The 25342-nt window shown below is 38.1% G+C and overlaps 1 protein-coding gene across 1 annotated transcript in view; it reads right to left on the bottom strand.

Moving 5' to 3' along the window:
* CLTC (clathrin heavy chain) overlaps nt 1-25342 on the bottom strand; it is a 69158-nt gene that overhangs the window by 23587 nt on the left and 20229 nt on the right. The window contains 14 exon segments of the mRNA XM_047757383.1: nt 3624-3787; nt 5646-5826; nt 5964-6128; nt 6453-6590; nt 7264-7386; nt 7876-8028; nt 10119-10319; nt 11382-11579; nt 16000-16155; nt 16157-16174; nt 16433-16546; nt 19517-19678; nt 20234-20502; nt 23547-23754. Of these exon segments, the coding sequence (XP_047613339.1) occupies nt 3624-3787; nt 5646-5826; nt 5964-6128; nt 6453-6590; nt 7264-7386; nt 7876-8028; nt 10119-10319; nt 11382-11579; nt 16000-16155; nt 16157-16174; nt 16433-16546; nt 19517-19678; nt 20234-20502; nt 23547-23754 (2250 nt within the window).

Raw genomic sequence — 25342 nt, 5'->3', positions numbered from 1 at the left:
TTTGTCTTTTTGCCTTTTCTAGGGCCGCACTTGCAGCACGTGTGGAGGTTCCCAGGCTAGGGGTCGAATCGGAGCTGGAGCCACCAGCCTATGCCAGAGCCACAGCAACTCGGGATCCGAGCCGTTCCTGCAACCTACACCACAGCTCACGGCAATGCCGGATCCTTAACGCACTGAGCAAGGCCAAGGATCGAACCCGAAACCTCATGGTTCTCAGTCGGATTCGTTAACCACTGAGCCATGATGGGAACTCCAGAAAGCGTTTTATTTTAGATATGGTAATCTGAGACACCCTTTCCCATGATAACTGATTAGAAATCTGAAAGAAGGTAAGGGAGCAGGTCATGAAGGTCTGAGAGAAAAGAGAAAAAAATAAGCAAAAGGCCCTGGGGCAAGAGAGGGTTTGGGGAATTCCAGAAAGGCTGAAGTAAAACTAGGAACAGAAAAAGGACAGAAAGTAAGATCAAAGATAGCAAGAAGCAGATCATGGGTCTGAAGAATACTTTTAGGTTTTCTATGCAAGGCTACAGTTCCATAAGGTGTAGGCAAGAGGCAAATAATGCTAATGACACCATTTCATCCTGCTTATGGGCTACTTTAAGGAGAATTCATATTCTACATATCTCTGTATTCCTGGTGGTTAGCATCTAACTGACACTTTAGACAAGTTCAAGATCAGATGCGGAGAGATATTTTTCTCATCACAGTTTACATACAACACCAGTCAATTATCATAGAGCCAGTACCTCCAAATGCAGTTTACTGTTATAAATAACAGTTAACAGTGATGATGAAATGCAGCATGCAGCTACACGCTACAGGTCAATAAGGAAAGTGAGTAAATGGTTTAGTATGTTCATTCTCATTACTGGGGTGAAAACTTGAATATATAACAGTAGCATCTGGGAGTACTGAGCTCCCATCTCAGATTACTTAATAATAAGACATTGGGTTTCCTCCTCTAACTCCAGCTGAAATTAAAATTCTTTCAAGGAGTGAGGAATAACTTAAAACAAACAAAACAAAACAAAACAAAAAAAACTTGCCTGCTAGAAAGGCTGACTCTACCTTATTTCCAGGGCCCACCAAAACAGCTTAGTAACTGATTATCACTTGAATACCTATGGCATACAAGGTACTTGATAAACACAGCTTGTGGTTCAAGAAACCAAGGCTGAGGCACATTAGTTAATTTGTCTGAGGTAACAGCTAGATATTTACTGAATGAATAAACAATAGTGAATTACAAAAAGAAATGGGAGTTTGAACCAGGTCTGACTGGTTCAAAGGCCCATAATTCACACCCACCACTCTCCTCTATCACACTCACACCTAATTGGCAAGAGTGAATATTCATCTAATTAGGGACTCATGGGCTAAGCAATGTAAGACTACCCCATCCTGGTTTCCAGAGGGTTCTTTTTTTTTTCCTTTTTTTTTTGAAGTTCAAGATCATCTTAATTAGGTGAAAACAGTTAATTTAGTCCTGATTTATATATATATGATAATTCAAATATTATAGTCCAATGCATAAAAGCTGAGAGATTAATGAAAACAAAAAGAAATCAGTTATAGGCTCTCATTTTTTAAAAAATAAAATGGCATTTTTTAAAAAAGGAAACAGTACTGATACTCAAAGGAGGAACTGAACTGGTGTTATTATGGGTACACTAGTCAAGCAGAGAGCATCAAATTTTTCTCATTTAGAGGGGTTTTTGGATATGAGAAAGTCTTGGGTTCAAACACATCATACTAGCCAGGTTATCTAGGACATTCACGGTGGTCAAGACGTTATAAGGCTACACTTCAGGGTAATGTTTATCTTTTAATCTAAAATACAGGGCAGGAGTTCCCGTCGTGGCTCAGTGGTTAAAGAATCTGACTAGGAACCATGAGGTTGCAGGTCTGATTCCTGGCCTTGCTCAGTCGGTTAAGGATCGGGCATTGCCATGAGCTGTGGTGTAGGTATGCCACCGCCGGGAGCAGCCCAAGAAATGGCAAAAAGACAAAAATAAATAAATAAGTCAATCAATCAAACATAGGGCAACTTCAGCACTTTAACTACATCATTATACTAAACTCCCAAAAGGTTTAGCCTTTTTTGTTGTTGTTGTTGTTTTTTGCTTTTTAGGGCCGCACTTGCAGCATATGGAGATTCCCAGGCTATGGGTCGAATCGGAGCTGTAGCCATCGGCATACGCCACAGCAACGCAGGATCTGAGCCAGGTCTGCAACCTACACCACAGCTCATGGCAACGCCGGATCCTTAACTCACTGAGTGAGGCCAGGGATCGAACCCTCAACCTCATGGTTCCTAGTCAGGTTCATTAACCACTGAGCCAGGATGGGAACTCCCAGGTTTAGCTTTTTAGTCTAGGTATTAAATTCTTCAAAAGAACAGCTGAAACAACTATAAAAATGATGCATACAGGGGTAAGAAAAGCCTACTTTTTCCTACTAACCAGCAGAATAAACATTTTGGTTTTGATTTCAATAAAAAATTCTCCCAGAAGAAAAAAATACTTAAGAACTTTTAAAATAATCTCTGGAATGATTTCATAATTTTTAACAGAAATGTAAAATAAATATATATTTGGAGCAGAATATCTATAGTTTTCCTAATTTTTATAAATGACTGCCAATTTTTAAAGTCTTATTTCGCTCACAAAGTAATTATTAGGTATGAAAATAAAGCTAAAGTAAGTTAAACATTAAGCAAAATTAACTGGTCTTAGTTAAATTTTAGCTCTTTAAAGAGCTAAAAATCTTTACACCATTTCACTCCAACACAGGTAGTTATTACTGCTGTGTAACCAATGCGTGTGTCACAAAGCTGAGGTTCTACTGTTTGATTATACCTTCAATTTATGAATTATACAGGATTAATATTTAGATTCTAGAGTCAGGCTATTTTGATGATAGAGATAAACCCATGTCCTTTACACAACAGAACCCTCTGCATATAACAGAGGTTTCTTAAAATGACAGAGGGGAAGCTGATCTTAATAATCAAAAAGAGCCTGGAGTTCCCATCGTGGCGCAGTGGTTAATGAATCCGACTAGGAACCATGAGGTTGTGGGTTCAATCCCTGGCCTTGCTCACTGGGTTAAGGATCCGGCGTTGCCATGAGCTGTGGTGTAGGTTGCAGACGTGGATCCCACATTGCTGTGGCTCTGGCGAAGGCTGGCGGCTACAGCTCTGATTAGACCCCTAGCCTGGGAACCTCCATATGCCGTGGGTGCGGCCCTAAAAAAAAGACAAAAGACAAAAGACAAAAAAAAAAAAAGAGCCTAACTGATGTTCTAAAATGACGCTACGTGCCTATAATCACTTTTTGAAATTTTTTGCCCAAAATTAAAATGCAAGAAAATTCCTTAGAGATAGTAATATCTTCTCCTTCATTTAAACAGATGGTCATTCGTAAGTATTACTTATCAACTTCCTTCCCTATTTCAAAGGAAACCACAAGGTATTAAATTTGGAAAAAAAAATTCAGCACATAATTTGAGAATGCTAAGAATTTCACATTTAGAGGGAAAAATATTTTAAAACTATGAGCAAATCCTTGTAGAAGTGCTGATATTCAACCCAACCAGAAAATGCATTACTCAAAACCACTTACCTTGAGAAAATTCTTGACTCGCTCAGGATCATAACAGTTGCTTTCTCTGCAGATTCTTTCTACTTCTTTGATCTGGCCAGTCTTACAAGCTGCCTGAATGTATTTAAAGTGCACATCTGGGTCTTGACTAAAGTTAACAATGGACCCCAGGAAATAAAAAAGACCTTAAAGAAACAAGTAATTAAAATTAAGCACAGGTATATCTTTGAGAATGCCAAACCTGAAAAATACTTATGCAAATAAACACATTATGTCAATTATACCTCAATTTCAAAAAACAAGTTATACTGAATACTTCCAATAAAAACTGGTTGCTCAAAAAGCTCAATGAGAATATGAGGAGTTCCTGTTGTGGTGCAGTGGAAACAAATCTGACTAGCAGCCACAAGGATGCAGTTTTGATCCCTGGCCTCGCTCTGGGAGTTGAGGATCTGGCGCTGCTGTGAGCTGTGGTGTAGGCCGCAGATGTAGCTTGGATCCTGTGTAGGCTGGCATCTGTATCTCCAATTCAACCCCTAGACTGGCAACTTCCATATGCTGCAGGTGCAGCCCTAAAAAAGTTAAAAAAAAAAAAATTAGATTAACACACTAATCAGTTCAATAAATAGATTTGTACTTTAATTTCTAAAGAACAGAAAATTCAATCCTGTTTTCTAGTAGTCGAGAAATAGGAGGTAGCTACTTAACTAATATCAAAGTTAATTTTCAAGTCCCTTATTAGATCTACATGTGGTTAACAGGAAACACACAAAAGCAGCTAAAAAAAAATTAATGTAGTGCTGTTAAATAGAACATTCTGCAATCCTGCAAATAATCTCTCTTTTTTTGTCTTTTTTTTTTATCTTTTTAGGGCCACACCCTCGGCACATGCAGGTTTCCAGGCTATGGGTCAAATCGGAGTTGTAGCCACTGGCCTATGCCACAGCCACAGCAATGCAGGATCTGAGCCGCATTGCTCAGATCTACACCACAGCTCAGGATCTACACCACAACTCATGGCAATGCCAGATCCTTAACCCACTGAGCAAGGCCAGGGATCGAACCCACGTCCTCATAGATACTGGTCGGGTTTGTTAACCACTGAGCCAGGAAGGGAACTCCATAAATATTCTATATCTGCACTCTCTAATACAGTAGCCACTAACCACATGTGGCTCTTAGGATCACCTGAAATGCAGCTAGTGTGAATGAAGAACTAAAATTTTCGTTGTTTTCAATTTTAATTTATTTAAATTTACATACATACATGTGGCTGGTGTCTTTTATACTGAATAACAGTATACACGCAGTGCAGTTAACATATAGAAAGTGAAAAATTAAGTAACAGAAATCTCTTATTCCTTCTTTCTAGAGCAGTACTACAAAAAGAGGGAAGAAAAGGTAAAAGAAACCAGATGTTTAGCTAAGCAACCAACACTGATCATGTGAATGAATACTCAGTACAACAGTGGTTCTCAACCAGAGGTGATTTTCTTCCCAGGAGACATTTGGCAATGTCTGGAGAAATTTTAGCAGTCACAACTAGTGGAGCCGATGCTTCTGGCATCTAGTGGACTGAATAAACCAGCAATGCTGCTAATAAATACCCTACATGCACAAAACTCCAACCTAACAACTTATGTAGCCCAAAATGTCTATAGAGCTGAGGCTGAGAAAACCTGCTACAGTGACAAGTTATAAAAGGTCCTTGGCTAGAATCATTTGTCATTGTAAGAGCCAGGTAATATAAGGATAATCATTATAATCTGATCATTAGTATTTTCGTCTTACACAATTTTGACAAAGCTATTACACATACTTGTATCTTAAAATCCTGCCTTTAATTTACCTATAAAAATATTCATGCAGTCTTGTTCACTGCACATCCCTAGAACCTGATTAAAAGATGCTTGACATTTATTGAATAATAAAACTTCACATCACTTCATCAAAGCTGGCAGAAGGGAATATCCAACAGCCTATGACCATAACAATACTCCTTGGCTATTTCAAATAATTTACAATTCAGAAACTCCTCATTACCTTCAAAACTCTTGAAAGATTCGAATAGTTCAATCAGAGACTGAGTTGACAGTTGTTCGTGATACTTAGAAGCCACTTGCACACAGATCTGTAGATTCTGTCGAATATTGGCAGATAGCATGGCCCTGAGGCATTCCAGAGAGTCTTCTACTGATAAGGACCCAAAGTAATTCACTAACCACTAGAGGACAAAATAAATAATAAACAAATGAATAATGTTAAACCTAAATGGTGGTATTAAATCACTACCACAGGGTAACACGAACACATTTTCAGTATACCAATTAATCACAACTAACAGGTAAGAGACTGAAATACCTCGGGGTTAAGAAGATGGGTGTGAACAACAGCACGCTTTATATCATATAAGTCAGTGAAGTGTTCTAATGCACGCTGCAAGAGGCCAGCCTTTTCACACAGCTGAGCGATGTGAGCCCGGTCATAATGCGTGAACATCTGATTCCCTAGAATAGCGTCTGCGACCTATGAAACCATAAACAGGAAAGTTTAATTTACTATTCCATTTATATCCAGATTTCATATATAAATATACATACGTTTATATAATATGCTATCTGGATATATATATATATATATATATATATATTATATATATCCAGATCCAGATTACATATTAAGATTCAGTACTGAATTGATAAAGGAGAGAAAGTACAAAGGAATGTTATCTAAATTTTCTTAAACGAGGAATAAGCATCTCAGTAGCTTCAAATAACTTAATCTAAGAAGCTCCGAGTAACTGCAAAAACAAGTGTTGGAAACATGCCTAAAAAGCAAGAAAACACGTACCTGAGGTGCATGCATAAGGTTCATCTCAAGCAGCCTTGTCTGTAAAGGACCTTCAGACGGGCGATTATTCTTCAGGGCATCAAGCAAGAATGCAGTGCACTGCTGAATTAGATTGTATTCCATAAACACATCGACAATCTGCAAAAAAGATTTAAAGGAAATTATTTTAAGATACTTAAAAATTGCTTTATGATACTGTTGACAACGTGTAAATGAAAGGAAATTATTAAACACTATCCCTTTCTTTACATTAAAAAATTTGCAGACAAAATACCAGATTTAAAGATTATTATTTGGACAAATAACCTCATAATCTAAGAATAAATTTTTGTCTTCTAGAGTTAGTTCTAGTGAAAGCAAAGTATTTCAAGATATTATATAATCGATTACAAACTGATAGACAGAATTTTGATGAACTATTTAAAATATACAAAAGCATAAAAATGAAAGTCTCTGACTCCCCACTTTGTATATGTATTCTCTTCCCTCTCCCTTTACCTACTGGCAGTGACTATCCTTTGTGTTTCAGTATTTCCATTATGTTTTTCATATTTCTCATTCACATACCTCTCTAAACAAGACATTTTTCCTACATGTTTTAAAACTGTACAGAGATGGTATCTTACTGCCCATTCTTCTGCAACTTACTTTTTTTTTGGTAATATACTTGAGATTTATCCATGTAGATAGATACAGCTCTAATTTCTATAAATAGAAAGGTTAACCCATTCTTCTCCAAAGTTGTTTAAACTCAGATTCCCCCATTCTCTATTTAAATCAACTTCTACAAAATACATTATAGTTCCTTTACCTGTGTGATATCAGCAAGAGGTTCTTCATCCTGAACTAACATTTGAGCAAACTGCTGTCCCTGATCTGGACTGATACGCATAACATTTCTCAGCAGGAAGATCCAGTCTGGAGTATATCCAACCTACAAACAGACGAAAATTTAAAGCCCTGCTGCAAAGTTCCATTTCATATCATTTAAAGGTTTTTTCTACAAAAGAATCCTGCTACTACAGAACTACTACTAGTGAAAGCACAAATTCAGTTTTAACTTAGATGCTCAACTTGACCTTCGTTTATGTAAGACAAAGATAATTTGGTGATTACATATTTGAACAAATATAACTATACATTTTTATAATTGGTGTATTCAATCTCACTGACCACAAAAAAATTTGTTCTAACTGGTTAGACATGCCCTAGCAACTTAAATTCCTATAAGCCACACAAGAGTAATTGTCTCCATCTTTGAAGTACAATTCTATGTGAGACCCATAACAGCATTTTTACACCTTTCCAAGTAATTATAAAAAATTTAAGGAAATTCACTATTAATGCCACTGAGAGTTACTATAGGCTAATTTTCTCAATGTTTTAATGAATCTATGTTGAGAATTTATTTTACTGAACTCACTTTTTTAGCATATAAAACAATCTTCTGGACTTGACCTGTTTCTGCAAAGCACTGAATGACTTTATTTGGAACATTAGCCCTTAGGTATACACTAAGTGCCAATGTCGGGTCCACAGATTTCACAAGGTCACCCAGTTCTTCAGAGCATTCCAGCTGTCCAAAGGAAAAAGAGACTATTTAGTAATCCATGAGCTGTTCTATAAATGAGAGTTGATACTACTTCCACTATAAATAATAACTAACATGACAGACACTTAGTCACTTAGTTGTCCCAGAACATATTATAAATACGCAGGGGTTGTAGTTAAAAACTCTTTTACTTTGTATTCACTGCAGTGGAAAGTAGAACTTTCTACATACCCTACTTAAAGATTAAAACCTACCAAGACTTCATACTCACGGATATTATCAAATATCTTGTTAGGAATATAAATACTTAAAAAGCAGAATCTTCTACTTCCAACTATTGAAAATATTGAGATATCAGACCACATGGTCCCAATTTTTCCAGAAAAATGCAACTCTTAATGCTATCAAATGAAAATCTGACATTCAAGAAGTTAGATGAGGCTTATCAAAATGATCATTATTAAAATTAGGATATAACCTGTAGTCTGAAGGATCTAAGTTTCATTACCTTCTTGACTTCTGGATTTGAAGTTGTAACGTAGGGCATTAATTTCACAGGGTCAAACAGATAAAAATTTTAGGATTGGTAGGTGGTATACATGCAGATACCCTCCTCTGTACTAGTCAACCTACCTTAGCTGCCTAATCTGGAAAGCAGCTTTTCTAAAAGAGTTTTAATTTATACACTAGAGTTGATTTTCTACTTTTAACCATTATGTCAGAAAATAGCCTTTATCACTGATATTCAACACTGAGAAGTTCTATCAGAGTCTATACCTCTTAACTGAACATGCTAACTAATGACGAGTTGACCAGAGTCTTTTTTACCACAAACAGATTTCATGTGACCATTCCCAAACAAAGTAATGACACCAAAAAGCTTTCACACTATTATACTGGTCAACTCAGTTACCTTGGCTGTTCCCATCTTTCCTTATCTTAAAACAATTAGGACGGACCTCAAATACTCGCTAGTGTGGCTAGTAACTATTCTTCAGCGGACTCCTGTCCAAGCATCCCAACTCTGAAGTACTATTCTCCAGTATCCTATAAGATTGCCAGAAGCTGGGTCAAGAAACAAGGACTTAGAATTAGTAATGTAAAAATATCACCAACATACACTAAAGCTAAAAGGCCTAACAACATTAAAAATTATTCACTACTTGGAGTGCTTTAAATAGTACCACCTCAGTTCTTAACACTGGCATATGACATGGCAATTTAGAAGTCCCTGCTGTGGTGCACCTGGACCAGTGGTATCTCAGGAACCCTGGCCCAGCACAGTGGGTTAAGGATCCAGCATTGCTGCAGTTGCAGCTTAGGCTGCGACTTCGGCTCAGATCTGATCCCTGGCCCTGGAACTCTATATACCACAGGGTAGGAGGCCAAAAAAAAGAAAAGAAAGAAAAAAAAAAAAGACATGGCAATTCAATGTTGACACTTTGTGGAGAAAGGCTTTCTATGGTGAAAGAAGTAATACCACTGTTTAAAGTTGTTAGTTGCCTTACAAATAAGCAACATTTTTCCATAATGTGCTCTAGCAAAATAGTACCACTGTCTTATTAACATGTATAATACAACATTTTATAGAACATGTTTCCCCGGCACACCCAAACATAATTACCAGCAGCAAATACCAAATTCTGACACTTGGGAAATTTTAAAAGACAAGATATCATGGTGCATGACTGAAACAACTGCACAAATCAAATGTGGAATGTGGGAGATAGGACTATTTTCTTAAGTCCAAATGAGTATTACCTATGTTGACAAATATGAATGTACACTGAACAAAGTGTCTCACACCAAACTTTTCTTAAAAGCAAAATGGTAGCCATTTGCTTCCAGGTTAGCAGTTTTATCCACGAAGCAAGTAATCCTGGATTCCATTAAAAAATAAAGATATCCTACCATCCTACCTTCAATATGCCACAAAAAGAAATACTCTTTCAAAAGGAAATAAATTTATGCATCTCATGCAATGTCTACTCTTGTTTTATTCCTACAAGCAATGAATAATGGTGCAGATGTTTTGGCACAGCACACGTTCTTAACTTGCTAACATGGTATTTAATGCAATCAAAGCAAAAATATGTTAACATAACTTAATATACCTTATCTTCTTTTAACCATTTCTCCAAAAGCTGTTTCCGCCCTTGCTGAAGTACCGGCCTACACAGTTCTAAGGATTCATATTTGTTTAGCTGGCCCTGATCCAAAAGGATTCCAAAGTACTGAAGTAGAGGAGAAGTTTGACCTGGCTGGGCTGGAACACTCTGGAACCGACGGATGGTATCTGGGGTACGAAGGATTCCCTTTAAGAAAGAGAAATGTTAAAGACTCCTTCTAAAGATGACCCAACATCACACTAATTAACTCCATGGGATCTTAAATTCCATCTACTAACACCAAATCTCAAACCTTCAGTATACTGAATAGTAAAAACTCAGTCAAATGCCTGTCACACTTCTGGTTCAATGTTATGAGATTATTCTGAATCAGAAATATACCTTACGGTAAGAAAAGGACAAAGAAACCATGAGACTTATGGGACATTTCCACCCCTAAGACTCCTACTGGACAAGAACGAATATAGGTAATTGGGCAAGGCCAATGGGAGAAAACCACATCTTTTTGCTTTCCTGTAATAAAAAAGACTTTGCTTGCTTGCAAAAAAGAAAAGAAATTTACCAACATAAATGTAATGCCAATGTGTAAGAGAATAAGCACATTCGTAAAGTAGTTACAACTAGCTATTATTCCAGGCTCATATTGAGTGGAAACTTCATTACACTAGAGTAAGGTGTGAATTCAGCCCAACATAACACAACTGCCATGAGAATAAATTCAGCTCAATTTAAGGAAACTCTCAGAGTTCCCTGGTGGCTCAATGGTTTAAGGATTTGGCATGGTCACTGCTGTGGAGTGGGTTCAATCCCTGTTTCAGGAACTTCTGCTTGCCACAGGTGCAGAGGAAAAAAAAAAAAAAAAAAGACAACTCTTTCTGCCATAAACTGAACAGGATCTGTTTAATCTTTAACTTTTAGAAATGAAATCAGTGGCTTTCATAGATGAGATCAAACAATATAACAATTAACTAATTAAACATGATTATGTCTATGTAAATCACAGCTTGATACATCTACATACCATTCTAACAGTCTGAGTTTTAAAAAGCTAACCAAGTCTAGAGTACAGAAAAGTAATTACCCAAATCTACAGGTACTGACAGGTAACTCATATTCTACTGGAAAATATAACCTAAAAAAGATTAGTTTCTCTGTGGAGAACTGATTCCACTTCTAACAGTATTAGAAATAATGTGAGTATATTAGCATTAATCTGATCGCGGCAACTTCATTTTCTTAACTATTTACCTTTGGTGCATTAGCAGCCACCTTTGCTGCCTCTGAGTAATTTCCCTGGGCAAAAAGAGCATTAAATTTCCGGGCAAAGAGTTCTTCAGCACCAGCTAAGTTGTTACGTACAGCCATTCTCAGAGCCAAATCGGGATTTTGTAGGACATTGGTGATATAAGGAATTATGTTTTCTTCTTCCACACATACCGAGAGAACCTGCAATTTAAGATTTAATGAATAGCTTCAGTGTGTTCATTTGAGTATCAATGATACCAAATCTGGTTAACGCTTATTACTTCTGAGTCACAAAGGTAATAAAACTATAACGGCCACTTTTTTGTTGCCGTAACAAAAAAAAAAAAAAAAAAGAACAAAAGAAAAGAGGGCAGGAAAGAGAACTCTAGGAGACACTAATCCATTTGGAGGTTCCTAAAATATGGCCATCTTGCAACATAAATAACTCCTTACTTCATACTCTCAAAACTCTAATTGTTTTGCTACCATTTATTTATTCTCAACATGGTATGGGTTTACCTGGAAGAAGTTTAAGGTACATTTCTTTTAAAAACTCTAGAATATTGTTTTTAAGGATTTTTCAGTAATTTTAATTGCTTTTACATTTCTAGAATCCAGATTATATACTCAGTGAGGGGAGGGACCACTGAATCCTCATGCACCTAACACAACACAGTATACAGTAGGTGCTTAATAAATGTTGTGCTAGTAAAGAGCAATTTTTTTTCTTTTCTTTCTTTCTTTTTTTTTTTGTCTTGTTTAGGGCCAAATCTTCAGCATATGGTGATTGCTGGGCAAGGGGTTGAACTGGAGCTGGAGCCGCAGGCCTACGCCACAGCCACAGCAATGCAGGATCTGAGCCGGGTCTGCAACCTATACCACAGCTCGTGGCAATGCTGGATCCTTAACCCACTTGAGCAAGGCCAGGGATGGAACTCGCGTCCTCATGGATACCAGTTGGGTTCATTAACCACTGACCCATAAGGGGAACTCCAAGAGCAATTTCTAATTGCTCCTTTTAGTCGAACAGTTACCTACCCTAAAAAGTCTTCCTAAGAAGTCACCATTACAGAATGTGCTCTGCTTGCTTAAAGGCTAAATTCCTGTCAATTGCCAAAGGGAAAGGGAGCCCTTCACGATGCATCCAATTCCTCTCCCCAGCACCAGAGCTGGTTATACACCCCAGCTTATAAACTACTTACATTACCCCCAACAGCACTTCTCACACTATTATTTCTCACTCTCTATTCCACATTAGAAAAGGGACTTATCTTTATTTAAGTATTATCAGCACCTGGCAGTGTTTAGCACAAAGTAAATGTTTAATATTTGTTAAATAAATGAAAGGGGGAAGCTTCCATCCTAAGATCAATGAGATCTGAATACAACTTGAGAACTCAATAACCAAAGAGATAGGTAGTATCTGTCTGCTCTAACATTCCTTTTGAGGAAAATGAATAAATTTTAACCTCCAAAAACCTTTCATTTCTGGAGTTCCCGTCGTGGCTCAGTGGTTAACGAATCTGACTGGCATCCATGAGGACGCAGATTCTACCTATCCCTGGCCTTGCTCAGTGGGTTAAGGATCCAGTGTTGCTGTGAGCTGTGGAGTAGGTCACAGACACGGCTCGGATCCCACGATGCTGTGACCTTGGCGTAGGCTGGCAGCCACAGCTCCGACTGGACCCCTAGCCTGGGAAGCTCCATATGCCATGGGTCTGGCCCTACAAGACACACACACACACACACACACACACACACACACGGACAAAAACCTTTCATTTCTACAGCTCTGACCCCATCCCCAAAAGCTTATGCCATCCTATATCTGCAATGTGTCATTCTACTCCATATTAAGATATACTTTTTTTTTTTTTCTATTTCTTGGGCCACTCTCGCGGCATATGGAGGTTCCCAGGCTAGGGGTCGAATCGGAGCTGTAGCCACCAGCCTACACCAGAGCCACAGCAACGCGGGATCCGAGCCGCGTCTGTAACCTACACCATAGCTCACGGCAACGCTGGATCCTTAACCCACTGAGCAAGGGCAAGGACCGAACCCACAACCTCATGGTTCCTAGTCGGAGTCGTTAACCACTGCGCCACGACAGGAACTCCCCAGATATACTTTTTTTTAAAGAGAGACTTTCCTTATAGTCATTTGCATACCTGATTTCCACCTTTAATAGTTAACTCCAAAGGGAAGTAAGGAAACAAACCCACTTCTAACTATACTTCCTATAGTCTTCCCCAAATACCAAATCCATATTTTCATCTTTATTCCACTTTTAGACCCATTTCTAGTAACCAGTACTTAACGATGTTCCTATATCTTCTAAAGTACTCAGTTCTACCAAGTTCAGAATTTAAGCAAGATAGTGGCAATAATGTCATCTTCATCACTTTTGATTTTTCAACCAATAGAAATCACATACTCATTCCTTCAAGGCATCGGTCCAGTAGCAGTTGGCTCTGATTTATTTATTTGCTTTTTAGGGCTGCATCTGCCGCATATGGAAGTTCCCAGGCTAGGGATTGAATCCGAGTTACAGCTGCAGGCCTACGCCAGAGCCACAGCATCACAGGATCTGAGCAGCATGTGCAACCTACACCACAGCTCATGGCAATGCCAGATCCTTAACCCACTGAGTGAGGTCAGGAGTTTAACCCGTAACATCATGGTCACTAGTTGGATTGTTTCCGTTGCACCACAATGGGAACTCCCTGGCTCTGATTTAAACAGTGAGAAAAGTCCTGGAGTTCCCGTCGTGGCTTAGTGGTTGGCGAATCCGACTAGGAACCATGAGGTTGCGGGTTCGATCCCTGCCCTTGTTCAGTGGGTTGACGATCCGGCGTTGCCGTGAGCTGTGGTGTAGGTTGCAGACGCGGCTCCGATCCTGCGTTGCTGTGGCTCTGGTGTAGGCCGGTGGCTGCAGCTCCGATTCGACCCCTAGCCTGGGAACCTCCATGTGCCGTGGGAGCGGCCCAAAGAAATAGCAAAAAAAAAAAAAAAAAAAAAAGACAAAAAAATAAAATAAAATAAAAATAAATAAATAAACAGTGAGAAAAGTCCTGAGGCCTAAAGGTTACTATAAGCCCCCATCTTCTTACTCAAGACAGGTGGCACAGAAAATTTGTGGTGGGAAGAGAAGGGAAACAGTAAGGTCACAGAATCAAATGAATATTAAATATGTATGGTAAGATCAGTCACAATACTTTAATTTAAATATTTTCTTAAAATTATCAGCATAGGGAGTACCCACTGTCACAGTGGTTTAAGAAGCTCGGATTCAACCCTTGGCCTAGGAATTATTCCGTATGCTGTGGGTGCAGCCATAAAATAAAATTAAAACAAACTAACAAAATAAAAACAAAACATCAGCATAGGAGGGAAAAATAGTCTCTGGCTTAACAACTTTATGATCATAAAATTATCACTAACCTAGTTCAGCAAAAGTCCAATACACTCTTGATTTTTCCAAGAGAGACACACACAACTGAATAAATGAAAGCTAATGAATTTTTAAAGTCGCTTTTGTGCCAGACAATGACTGGTGTAGAAATACAATTAAAAAAAGAAAAGCTCCTTTCCTAAGGGAGAATAGCAACTGATGCAGTTAATCAGGCACCCATTATTCGTCGTGATAAATGCCATGAGGACGGCTACCTAAGATCTAGGGTCTTAGTGGAGAAACACCTAACAGGGTATGGAGTTGAAGTAAGGCATGGATAAGTAGGGAAAGACTCTTTCTCTAGAGTATTTCTCTCATCATATACATACCATTTTCTGGAAATTAACAGAATAAAGGAGGGGAAAAAAACCTATCTACTTCTTTTGCTTACAAGCTAGGAAAAATACTAATTTGAAGGAAAACTAGTAAAAAGCAAGATCAATTAACAGCTTGTTTTTGAAAATTTTACCATATTTTTAGAGGAAAAAGTATCTCCTGAGAGAATACTTTAAATTAACATTAAAATACTATGAAAACATAAAAACGATCACTTGTCTTAGATGGTATGAAGTGGTTTGTGAAATGTGACAAAAGGTAACTTTTCAATTACCCTACAAAAGCTATTGTAACATATCATCTTCCAACACTGAACATGTAGTAACAGGGAGTTTCCTGGCGGTCAGGTGGTTAGGACTTGGCATGTTCACTGCTTCGGCCTGGTTCAATCCCAGGTCTGGGAACTGAGATCCCACATCAAGCCACTGCATATCATGGCCAAAAAAACATGAAAAAACAAAAAATGAACAAAAATTTAGTAATTACTTAAAGAGTTAGGAAAAAAAGAGGTAAGAAGAATTCTTTTCCTTGTAGTTGATAACCTGTCTTAGAGACCAAATGAGGATAACCCACTATAAAAAGTATAGTCAGTCAAATGCGACTACTAGTTTTTGCATGAAGCGCCACTTCTTTTGATAATAGAGACATAAACACAATCCTAGGCTATAATATATGCCAAACAGTTTCTCACCCTGAGACAATGTTAAAGCAAGAAACTCTATCATATCCTTCTGCATATTTAGGTATATATTATTTTCTGACATTCAAAGTTAAAGCTAACAGTAGTAAGTGCTATTTTATTTTATCACAATTTAATTTTCAAGGTTTCCTTACTTGTCCCTTTCTGTTTACTCCAATTATTCCAGCTGTGGCTTCATGAGGTGCAGTAACAAAGATTGTTTCCCCACTGATTCTATTCATGTAGATGCAGGTACCAGTCTCAAGATCATAGAGGTGGATATAGCCATACTTCGTAATCAAGAATACTACAATCATGTTTCTCACTTATCTGTACAAAGAAAATCAACACTTCAGTAAAATAATGAAACATACAAACAGAAAATTTAGTCCAATTCCATTTTAGAGATGGTGAAATTCTAGAACTTTGACAAGAGGCTTCTATGAAAAATTAAAAGCTAGTATTTATGGTCTCTTCATTTTTACAGTAAATTCAAATATGGGAGAGCCCCAGAACTTACATAAAACACAAGAATACTAATAAGTTATATAAAAGAGAAAACAAGTCCTTTTGATTTGCTTAAAATACCTGCATTGCAACAGGAAAGTCATTTTGTGCTTCTGGAGGAAAGAAAACATCCACTGCCTTCTTTGGGAAGGGCTGGTTCCCTGTTGGTGGTGTGCCAACTTCAATAATATGTAACTGTTCAAAAGAAAATAAAGCTCATAATCAACTTCTCAAAGGACCATAGCAGCTTTATTTGCAAGCCCCAAACTAAAAACAACCAAAATGTCCTATAATAGGTGAATATTAACTATATGGTACAACCATACCACGGAACACTCCTCAGTAATAAAATGAACTCTCATAGACATTAGCCCAGTGGGAACAACAGAAAAAAAGGCCACTCTCAAAAGATCACATACTACATGAGTCTATCTATGTGGCATTTTGGAGAAGACAAAATTCTAAATGGAGGGTAAATTAGTGATCAGGGGTTAGAGACAGTGAGGAAGAAGTGGTAGCAAAAGAGAAATATTTGTGGTGACGGAATAGTATATATCTTGAATCTACTCAATCATAATTATACCAAAGTCAACTTCTGGTTTTTCTGGTGTACTACATAGCAATGTAAGATGTAACTGCTGGAGGAAACCAGGTAAAGGACATAAGCTCTCTCTCTCTCTCTGTACTGTCTTTGTAGTTTCCTATGAATGTGTATAGTTTCAAGGTAAAAAAAAAATTTGAATAACTCCAACAATCACACTTCAATCTACCTTAAGTTAAGGCCAGAGAATGGTAAAACACCACCCACAAAGGGGCTTTCTCACGGCTTCCAATTATAATTTAAGTTTCCGAACAGAACTCTAACTTATTAAGTTCTTCTCTGCCCACATCTACTCTAAACACAGGTGGAAAAGTATACACCTAAGTTGTCTCTCTAATCACATCCAGCTCAGAAGTTGAATGACAACATTCTGACTCAAAATGTCTGAGGATGCCCATCAGTGAGCAAGGCAAGAGAAAGCAAATAATGTCAATGAAAGAGTGTTTTTTATTTTGCTTAGTCATGTCAGGAATGGACTAAAAAATAATTCAGTTCCGAAAAGTCGTAAGGTCTCATCCTTAATTAGGACGAGTAGCCATAATGAAAAAATTATGTCTTCTCTAAAATACCATGGCAGACTACCAAAGATATAGCACATTATATCAAGTAGGCTTAAGACTTATAAACTGGTTTTCGGATACTATAAAAATGATATGCAAGGTTTTTTCCAGGAGTTTTCAAAAAAGTCACAGCTTTATGTCGTAATATATCTAATTTCTAATACCTATTTGTCTTTTTGTTTAAATTCCTTCAATTCAGATCTAAACATCTGAATTGTGTTTTCTATCCTTGTCGTATTGAGAGGCTGGTAGTTGCAATCCTTGGTTCGAGGATTCTTACTCTGAAATGTTAGGCAGAATTCTACCTCTGTGCAGATGTCTCCTCCCAGCTCAGAGGCTATCAATTACCATATTTTAAACAATCTCTCTCTTGATTTTTAAAAACTACTTAGCATGGAAAAAATATTAAGACTTCAGAGCTTCTACTATGGCAATGAGAACGTCAAACTGAGCTTCCAGGGGCAGCAGTGTTAACTCTGGCATCCAGCATTGCAATCACAGCAAGAGCAGGTCCTCAGAGTCCTGTAGCAGGACTTTTGGCTGGGGCCCTGGCTGTTGACATTCTCCCCTAATCCTCCCAATTTTCCAAGTTTGGTTCTAAGCCTTCCTGGCTATTGTAAACTATTCATTATCCTTCCATTAAATTTTTTATGCTCTAATCAACCAGACCTTGTTTCTGTTGTCTGCAACTAAAAACCCTAACATACTAAGTACTTCAATTTGTCCAGGTGAAGAGTTCCCATCATGGCTCAGTGGTTAACGAATCCGACTAGGAACCATGAGGTTTCGGGTTTGATCCCTGGCCTTGCTCAGTGGGTTAACGATCCGGCGTTGCCATGAGCTGTGGTGTGGGTCGCAGACGCAGCTTGGATCCTACGTTGCTGCGGCTCTGGCGTAGGCTGGTGGCTACAGCTCCGATTCGACCCCCAGCCTGGGAACCTCCATATGCCGCAGAAGTGGCCCTAGAAAAGGCAACCCCCCCCCCCCCCAAAAAAGTGTCCAGGTGATTTTGTTTGTTTGTTTTTAAGGGCCGCACTCGCAGAATGTGGAGGTTCCCAGGCTGGGGTCCAATCCAAGGTGTAGCTGCAAACCTACACCATAGCCACAGAAACGCGGGATCTGAGCTGAGTCTGCGACCTACACACCACAGCACATGGCAACACCAGATCCTTAACCCACTGAACGAGGCCAGGGATCGAACCCGCAACCACGTGGTTGCTAGTTGGGTTCCTAACCACTGAGCCATGAAGGGAACTCCTGTCCAGGTGATTTTAATGCATAGTCAGGGTTGAGAAGCTCTGACTTAATAAGGCAATAGTACAGAAATTGCGGTCCACATTTTACCTAGTCACCTAGAGCAGTTAAAATAGACATTATGAGCTCTACTTACTGAATCACTCTCTAAACAGTAGGCACACAAACGTACATCTTAGCCATGGTACTGATTCTTTTTTTTTTTTTTTTTTAAGTTTTGCTTTTTAGGGCTGCACCCACAGCATGTGGAGGTTCCCAGGCTAGGGGCTGAAACAAAGCTCTAGCTGCCAGCCTACGCCACAGCCACAGCTATAAAACCTCCAAGCCGAGTCTGCAACCTAAACCACAGCTCACGGCAACACTGGATCCTTAACCCACTGAGCGAAGCTAGGGATCGAACCTGAACCCTTATGGATCTTAGTTGGGTTCGTTAACCACTGAGCCCCAAAATGAACTCCATGGTACTGATTCTTAAGCACGGTTAAAGGTGAAAAACATCGAGTTAAGGCCTTTGGTAAAGACAATGAAAATAAAGCTTAGTATAAACAGCTGATACAAAAAAATTGTATAAAATAAGGAATATTCATTTCAGACAAGCATCACTACTGAAACAGAATTTAAACAAATTAAGTCACCACAAATCAATGGTAAAAAAATTAACAAGACTTTGAAACTAGATGACAAATCAATTAGAAGCAGAAAGACAGAAGACAATTTCTCATTCAAATAATTTCCAAAGGCAAAACTTACCTTCCCTCCAGCCTGACCCCGTACTGCAAAGCAAAATAAAGTTGATTCTTCTGCATTTCCTTCCATCTTAAACTGTGCAAAGCTAGCTGCATGTCCTTCAATGGGCTGAGACACTTTCCTATCTACAGAATATAGCTGCATAGCTCCCACCACACGATTTTGCTGCAAAAGATCAAACAGAATAAAGTTTGGGGAACCAATGAACCAACTCCCAGATTCATCAACTAGTGTAACAACTGGAATGCTTTATTATCTTTAGACAGATTTACAACTCCTGGTTAGTCTCAATGTAGATTTGATACCTCTTAATTCATAATTTAGCTGCAAACATTATCTTATTAAAGCTTAACATGAATGTTTAAAATGTGCCTTATATACAACCATCTCTTTACATTACCTTTAAAAAAAAAAAGAAAAAAGATACAGGAATACTCATTCTGCAGTAAATATCCACACTAAATTCCAAATCATTCATACAGGAACCCAATATCCACTCAATCTGCAAATAAGACCTAAGAACACCTGGTAAGAATACTCTGAAATATACGTTCATATACCGGAATTAAGCCGGCAACCTTTAGTTTTTAAAAATGAAAAGAAAGGGGAAAAACGTCTTCTAAAATAAGCCAGATTTGCAAAGAAGACCTAATTTCAAAATAAACTACATTCTGGGCACATTAATTCTCTAGACATTTTATTAGAAACTAAAAATGTTACCTGTGCAGATATGCCAGTCAGAAGTAACCACTTTTGCTTTGCATCAGTACGATAATTGATAATCTGGCACCCTGCAAGGCTAGAATGACGATCAAACATTTTCACTGGCTGAGACTCTCCTTCCATACTCCAATGATAAACTGCATTATCCGTAACAAGAGCAACGGTATTCAAAGAGATCCATTTCCAGAAGGTGACATCATCAGTCATGGTATGGGCTTTCATTTTACTTTTCATTTCAATGTTAAATATCTGAAGAGTTTTCCCAGCTAAAAACAAAAGTAAGATTATGAATCACCAAGAAAGCAAAGTTCAGGATAAATTAATATCTAGCTAGACTAGACTATCTCCACAACAACTAAACCTGCAACTTCCAAACAAAATGTTTCTATCATGAGACTAATAACCAACTACAGAAGTCACACTGACAGAACAGCAATCACTGAAGGATAGCTGAGAATGAGCAAACAATTGACATCTAAATCTGAGGCAAAACTATCACCTCTAATAATGACATTTTAAACAGATAGTATGACTTCCAAAGAACTCTAAATCCCAACTAAAAATGAGTCTAAAGAACAGCTCACTTAACAACGGAAAACAAGCTACGATCTTCTTACTTAAGGATGCTTACCCATAAACTAAGTTAGTGATATGTACAGAGAATGAACAAATCAAATCTGATTCAAGCACATGAGGAAAATGTCTACTTTTTTAAAAAGGCAGCCATCCTCCATCCAACTAAATCTTGTGGAAGCTTCTTTTTGGAAGAGGATCTACTTCAACTCTGCCTTGTACCATTAACGCATAGGAGAAGTGCATGCTACATTTAATTGGTTTAAGTTACAAAGGGAAGGTAGAGATGCTGAGGAAAGGAGAGGGAGACAAAGGAGGACAATTTCAAATGTTAATACACTAGAGATAAGAACAAAGTTCAAGCTTCATTCAAAATAAGCAAACATTTAGTAAAAGAAGGATGAAATTTGCCTTGAATGTTAAAGGTTCACTGAGTCAGATGAAAAGGCTTGTACTTAGTAATCTGAAATCCATCAGTCTGAAAAGTGATTTGGTTTAAATTAACAGAGGTTCAAAGCCCACTGCCATCACTTAGGCTATCTAATTCAGATTAGTCCTTAAAGACTAAGAAAAACTCCATTCCTGCCACAGAGAATCTGGCTCCTGAAGAACAAAAATTATAAGATAGTATGGGGGTAGGGGTGCAGAGAGGGATGGGACGGGACACAAAACATACAGCTTTGTACCACGACCCTTCTTACTACATGGGTAAAAACTTCTTCCATAAATGAAGAATGTTATTCCCATCCCACACAATATGTAAACCACGACCAGACTTGAACAATTGTGAGAGTTATAGTCCTGTTTATAAAAAGAAACCATGGGGTTTGAAACTGGATTCAAAGAGAAGCAGTACTTGGGGATGACTTTCCTTTGCTGCCTTCCTCAAACCCTAATTACACGTTTTATTCTTTACATGAAAGGGGCTGGAATATATGTGGGGGGTGGGGGTTTAGAGAAGAGGGCAAGGGATGAGAGCTTAACTCTGTAGTGTAGACATACAGGCAAAAATCTATAATGCAATGCTCTAAAAATCTTTTCAATTTATTCTTTTTATAGAACAGGACAATAACTAACACAATCTAACTAAGATAACTCACCATCTGCACACATAAGAAAGCATTAAGAAATGTGATAAAATAACAATAACATTAAAAATAGAAAAGAATTTTGAGAAAATTAAAACAATGGCCTTTTAATAGAGGTGTGAGACCTGCTAAGCAGTTGAATTAAATTCTTTGAGAAGGCTGAGGGAGCTTAATACCTTAAAGTATAATATGTATTGTCTAAATGAAGCAAAAGCTGGAGTTCCCACTGTAGCACAACAGGATAGGAAGCATTTCAGGAGTGCTGGGACATGATCCCTGGCCGGGCATAGCGGGTTAAAGATCCAGCATTGCCCCAAGTGTGGCTGAAGTCGAGACTGCAGCTTGGATCAGATCCCTGGCCCAGGAAATCCATGTGAGGGGATGGGGCGTGGGGTAGGTGGAGAAGGAGGAAAGCTTACTGCCACAAAACAAGTGGTCCCAGGTAAAAGCTGGACCATCTTTCCTTGAGGTGAGATCAACTCCTATCATAGGTGTGTGATGGTAAATTATTTGTTTGAGTATGCTTGCTCCCTACCCCTTACCCAATTTTTTTTTAATTAATTATTTTTCTTCATTTTATGGCCGCACCTGCAGCATATGCAAGTTCCCAGGCTGGGGGCTGAACACAGCAACGGCAGATCCAAGCTGCATCTGCCACCTACACCACAGCATGTGGCAACCCTAGATCCTTAGCCCACTAAGCAAGGCCAGGATAGAACCCGCATCCTCATGGATACTAGTCAGGTTCTTAACCTGCTGATCCACAACAGGAACTCCCCCTCACCCAATTCAATCTCCAACCAGTGTAACTATTAAACATAATGTGTAACTCGTGTAAGAAAAAATTTGTTTAAAAACTTCAGCACCTCACAAATTTATCAAGAAACTACTAGCAATCTGAATTCTTCTTCCTACTACCAAGATGAAAAACAACAAAACAAAAAATGGGAAACTAAACATATCTTTTAGATTCAGACAGTTTTTCTCTTAAAAATCTATTTAATTGTCAATTACACTCAGTCTAAAGTTCAAAAGAAAAAATTAACACAGACTCCCAGACATTATGAAAGTCTCTGAACTCTGTTCATACTGACAGGTTGGACAGTCCCCTATAGGGACAATTAAAGTTAGTCTGAATAAACTCTTAACACCACTGATTCCAAAGATTTAATATCCAGCTATGTACACACTTTTAAATATGAGTGGAAATTGAAGCCATTTTTAGAACTTAATAATCTAAATGAAATGCACGGCTGAAGTATAAAAAAGGCACAGCATGAACAAATTCATCATCATAAACTTCTGCAATGTTTAGACGCTAATACTAGTATATTTTATTTCAGAATACTAATCACTAATTTCTTACGCCTTCTGTCTTTGGAGTTATGTTTTCAGCACAATCTTACCACACTGTAGGTATAAAATTTAATCTAACACTTAAAAGCTTCTAAGTAGATCTATGAGTAGAAAGTAAGGCCTCTCACAGAAACACACTGAGTCATAAAAGTAGTCAAAAATCAAATACAGGAACAGCTTTAACTGTGAAAATATACATAAACAAATTTAATCAATATACCAAAAAGACCCCAATTATTGTATATGAACACATTATACAAGTTTTAAGAAAAATACCCAATCTTTTTTTATACCTTTTAGTGCAATTACTTTGCTAGCTGGATTCATGATGGCGCTGTCTGCTGAAATTGGTCTTCGAATTGGATTACTTGGGTCATTCATATCAATAATTACCACCTGGGCCTGCTCTCCTACTTTCTCTCTAATGCAGATGAACTTGTCTGACTCCATAGTTAGGGTACTGAAGCCAATGTTTGCTGGGTTTATACCCAGGTTCTGGAGCTGAGGGAAAAGAGAAAAAAAATTAATAAATCATATTACAAAGTGAATTAGAAAGACTTGGTATTCATGGATTGTCATCATTATTAATCCTCATTTAGCCATTTATCCTTCAAGGTCAATGGTGACAACTTCATTATCTTGATCAAGTGAGGCAATTAATATAGTGGACTTCCTCTTTTCCAACAATATGGCGGTCAATTGTTTCACTATAACCTTGTAGTTATAACTAGAGATGTATAACCCACTGGTTACAACTGAAAGGCAGAATAAATAGACAAATAAAAAGGAAAGAGCTATATCTGAAAGCTAGCCTTTATGGGTCAAGGGACTTGAGGTCATCACTGTTTCTTGGGTTAAGATCTTTGAACTATTGGATCTGTCCTAAGCCCCTTTAACATTTAGTAATTACTTGTTCATAGGCATTGGACTTTAGGAATCTGAAAATTAAACTATAGCATAAAATGAGAGATTTAAAAATTTCACAAGGTTCTTGATCTAAAAGGAACTTGGACTAGCCAGAGCAGACAGACAAGTAGACAAAGTTACAAACTTTGCAAAAAGTGCCAAAACAAAGACATGTAAGGGAGATATGGTTAAAGGTGGACTACAGGTAAGCGAATGAATGTGTTCAAGGGAGGCAGATGAGGGAACACTCAACAGAAGGAAGAACAAATGCTAAGGCCTAGAAATGTGTGGTCTGCTAAAGGGAACTGTAAGTGCTCCTGTAACACTGGGAGTGTAGACTATGAAAGGCTTTCCAAGTAGAGAATTAAGGTTACAAACACAAGCAAGGGCTAGACTGATTAGCTAAATGTACCCCAGTAAGAATCCAGAATTTTTTCTGCAGGCAAAGGAAGCTACTTAAGGATTTTTAACAAGAAAAATAATGGAATCACATGCGTTTTGAAGGAGATCTCTACCAGACAGGGTCATTCATTCCTCTGGGTGACTAAATGCAGTATTAATAGATTAAGTCCCACTAAAAGGCTACCCAAAGGCTTTCTTAGCTTTGGCCAGCCTAGGGTTTTGTTTTCTTTCCTCCATAATATAACGAATTCACATGGAACAAAATACAAACAAATATGAAAAACTACAGGACCAAAAAAATAAAATAAAATAAATCAAATCTTCCTCCTGCCTTTGTTCCTCAGATAACCAATTTCTCTTCCCATAGATCATCACCGTCACTACTATTAAGGACTGACTGAGCCAAGTTAACTGTATTTAACTTAAATTCTTTTTTTTTTTTTTTTGGTCTTTTTGCCATTTCTTGGGCCGCTCTCGTGGCATGTGGAGGTTCCCAGGCTAGGGGTCTAATCAGAGCTGTAGCCACCAGCCTATGCCAGAGCCATAGCAATGCGGGATCCGAGCCGCATGTGCAACCTACACCATAGCTCACGGCAACGTCGGATCATCAACCCACTGAGCAACGCCAGGGATCGAACCCACAACCTCATGGTTCCTAGTCGGATTCGCTAACCACTGTGCCACGACGGGAACTCCCTCTTTTCCTTATTTTATTTTATTTATTTATTTATTTATTTATTTATTTGTCTTTTTGTTGTTGTTGTTGCTATTTCTTGGGCCG

The sequence above is a fragment of the Phacochoerus africanus genome, chromosome 14, assembly GCF_016906955.1.
Source record: "Phacochoerus africanus isolate WHEZ1 chromosome 14, ROS_Pafr_v1, whole genome shotgun sequence".
In the NCBI taxonomy this organism is placed as follows: domain Eukaryota; kingdom Metazoa; phylum Chordata; class Mammalia; order Artiodactyla; family Suidae; genus Phacochoerus; species Phacochoerus africanus.
The sequence above is the reverse complement of the archived record's forward strand: the minus strand, read 5'-3'. Positions and strand labels throughout refer to the sequence as shown.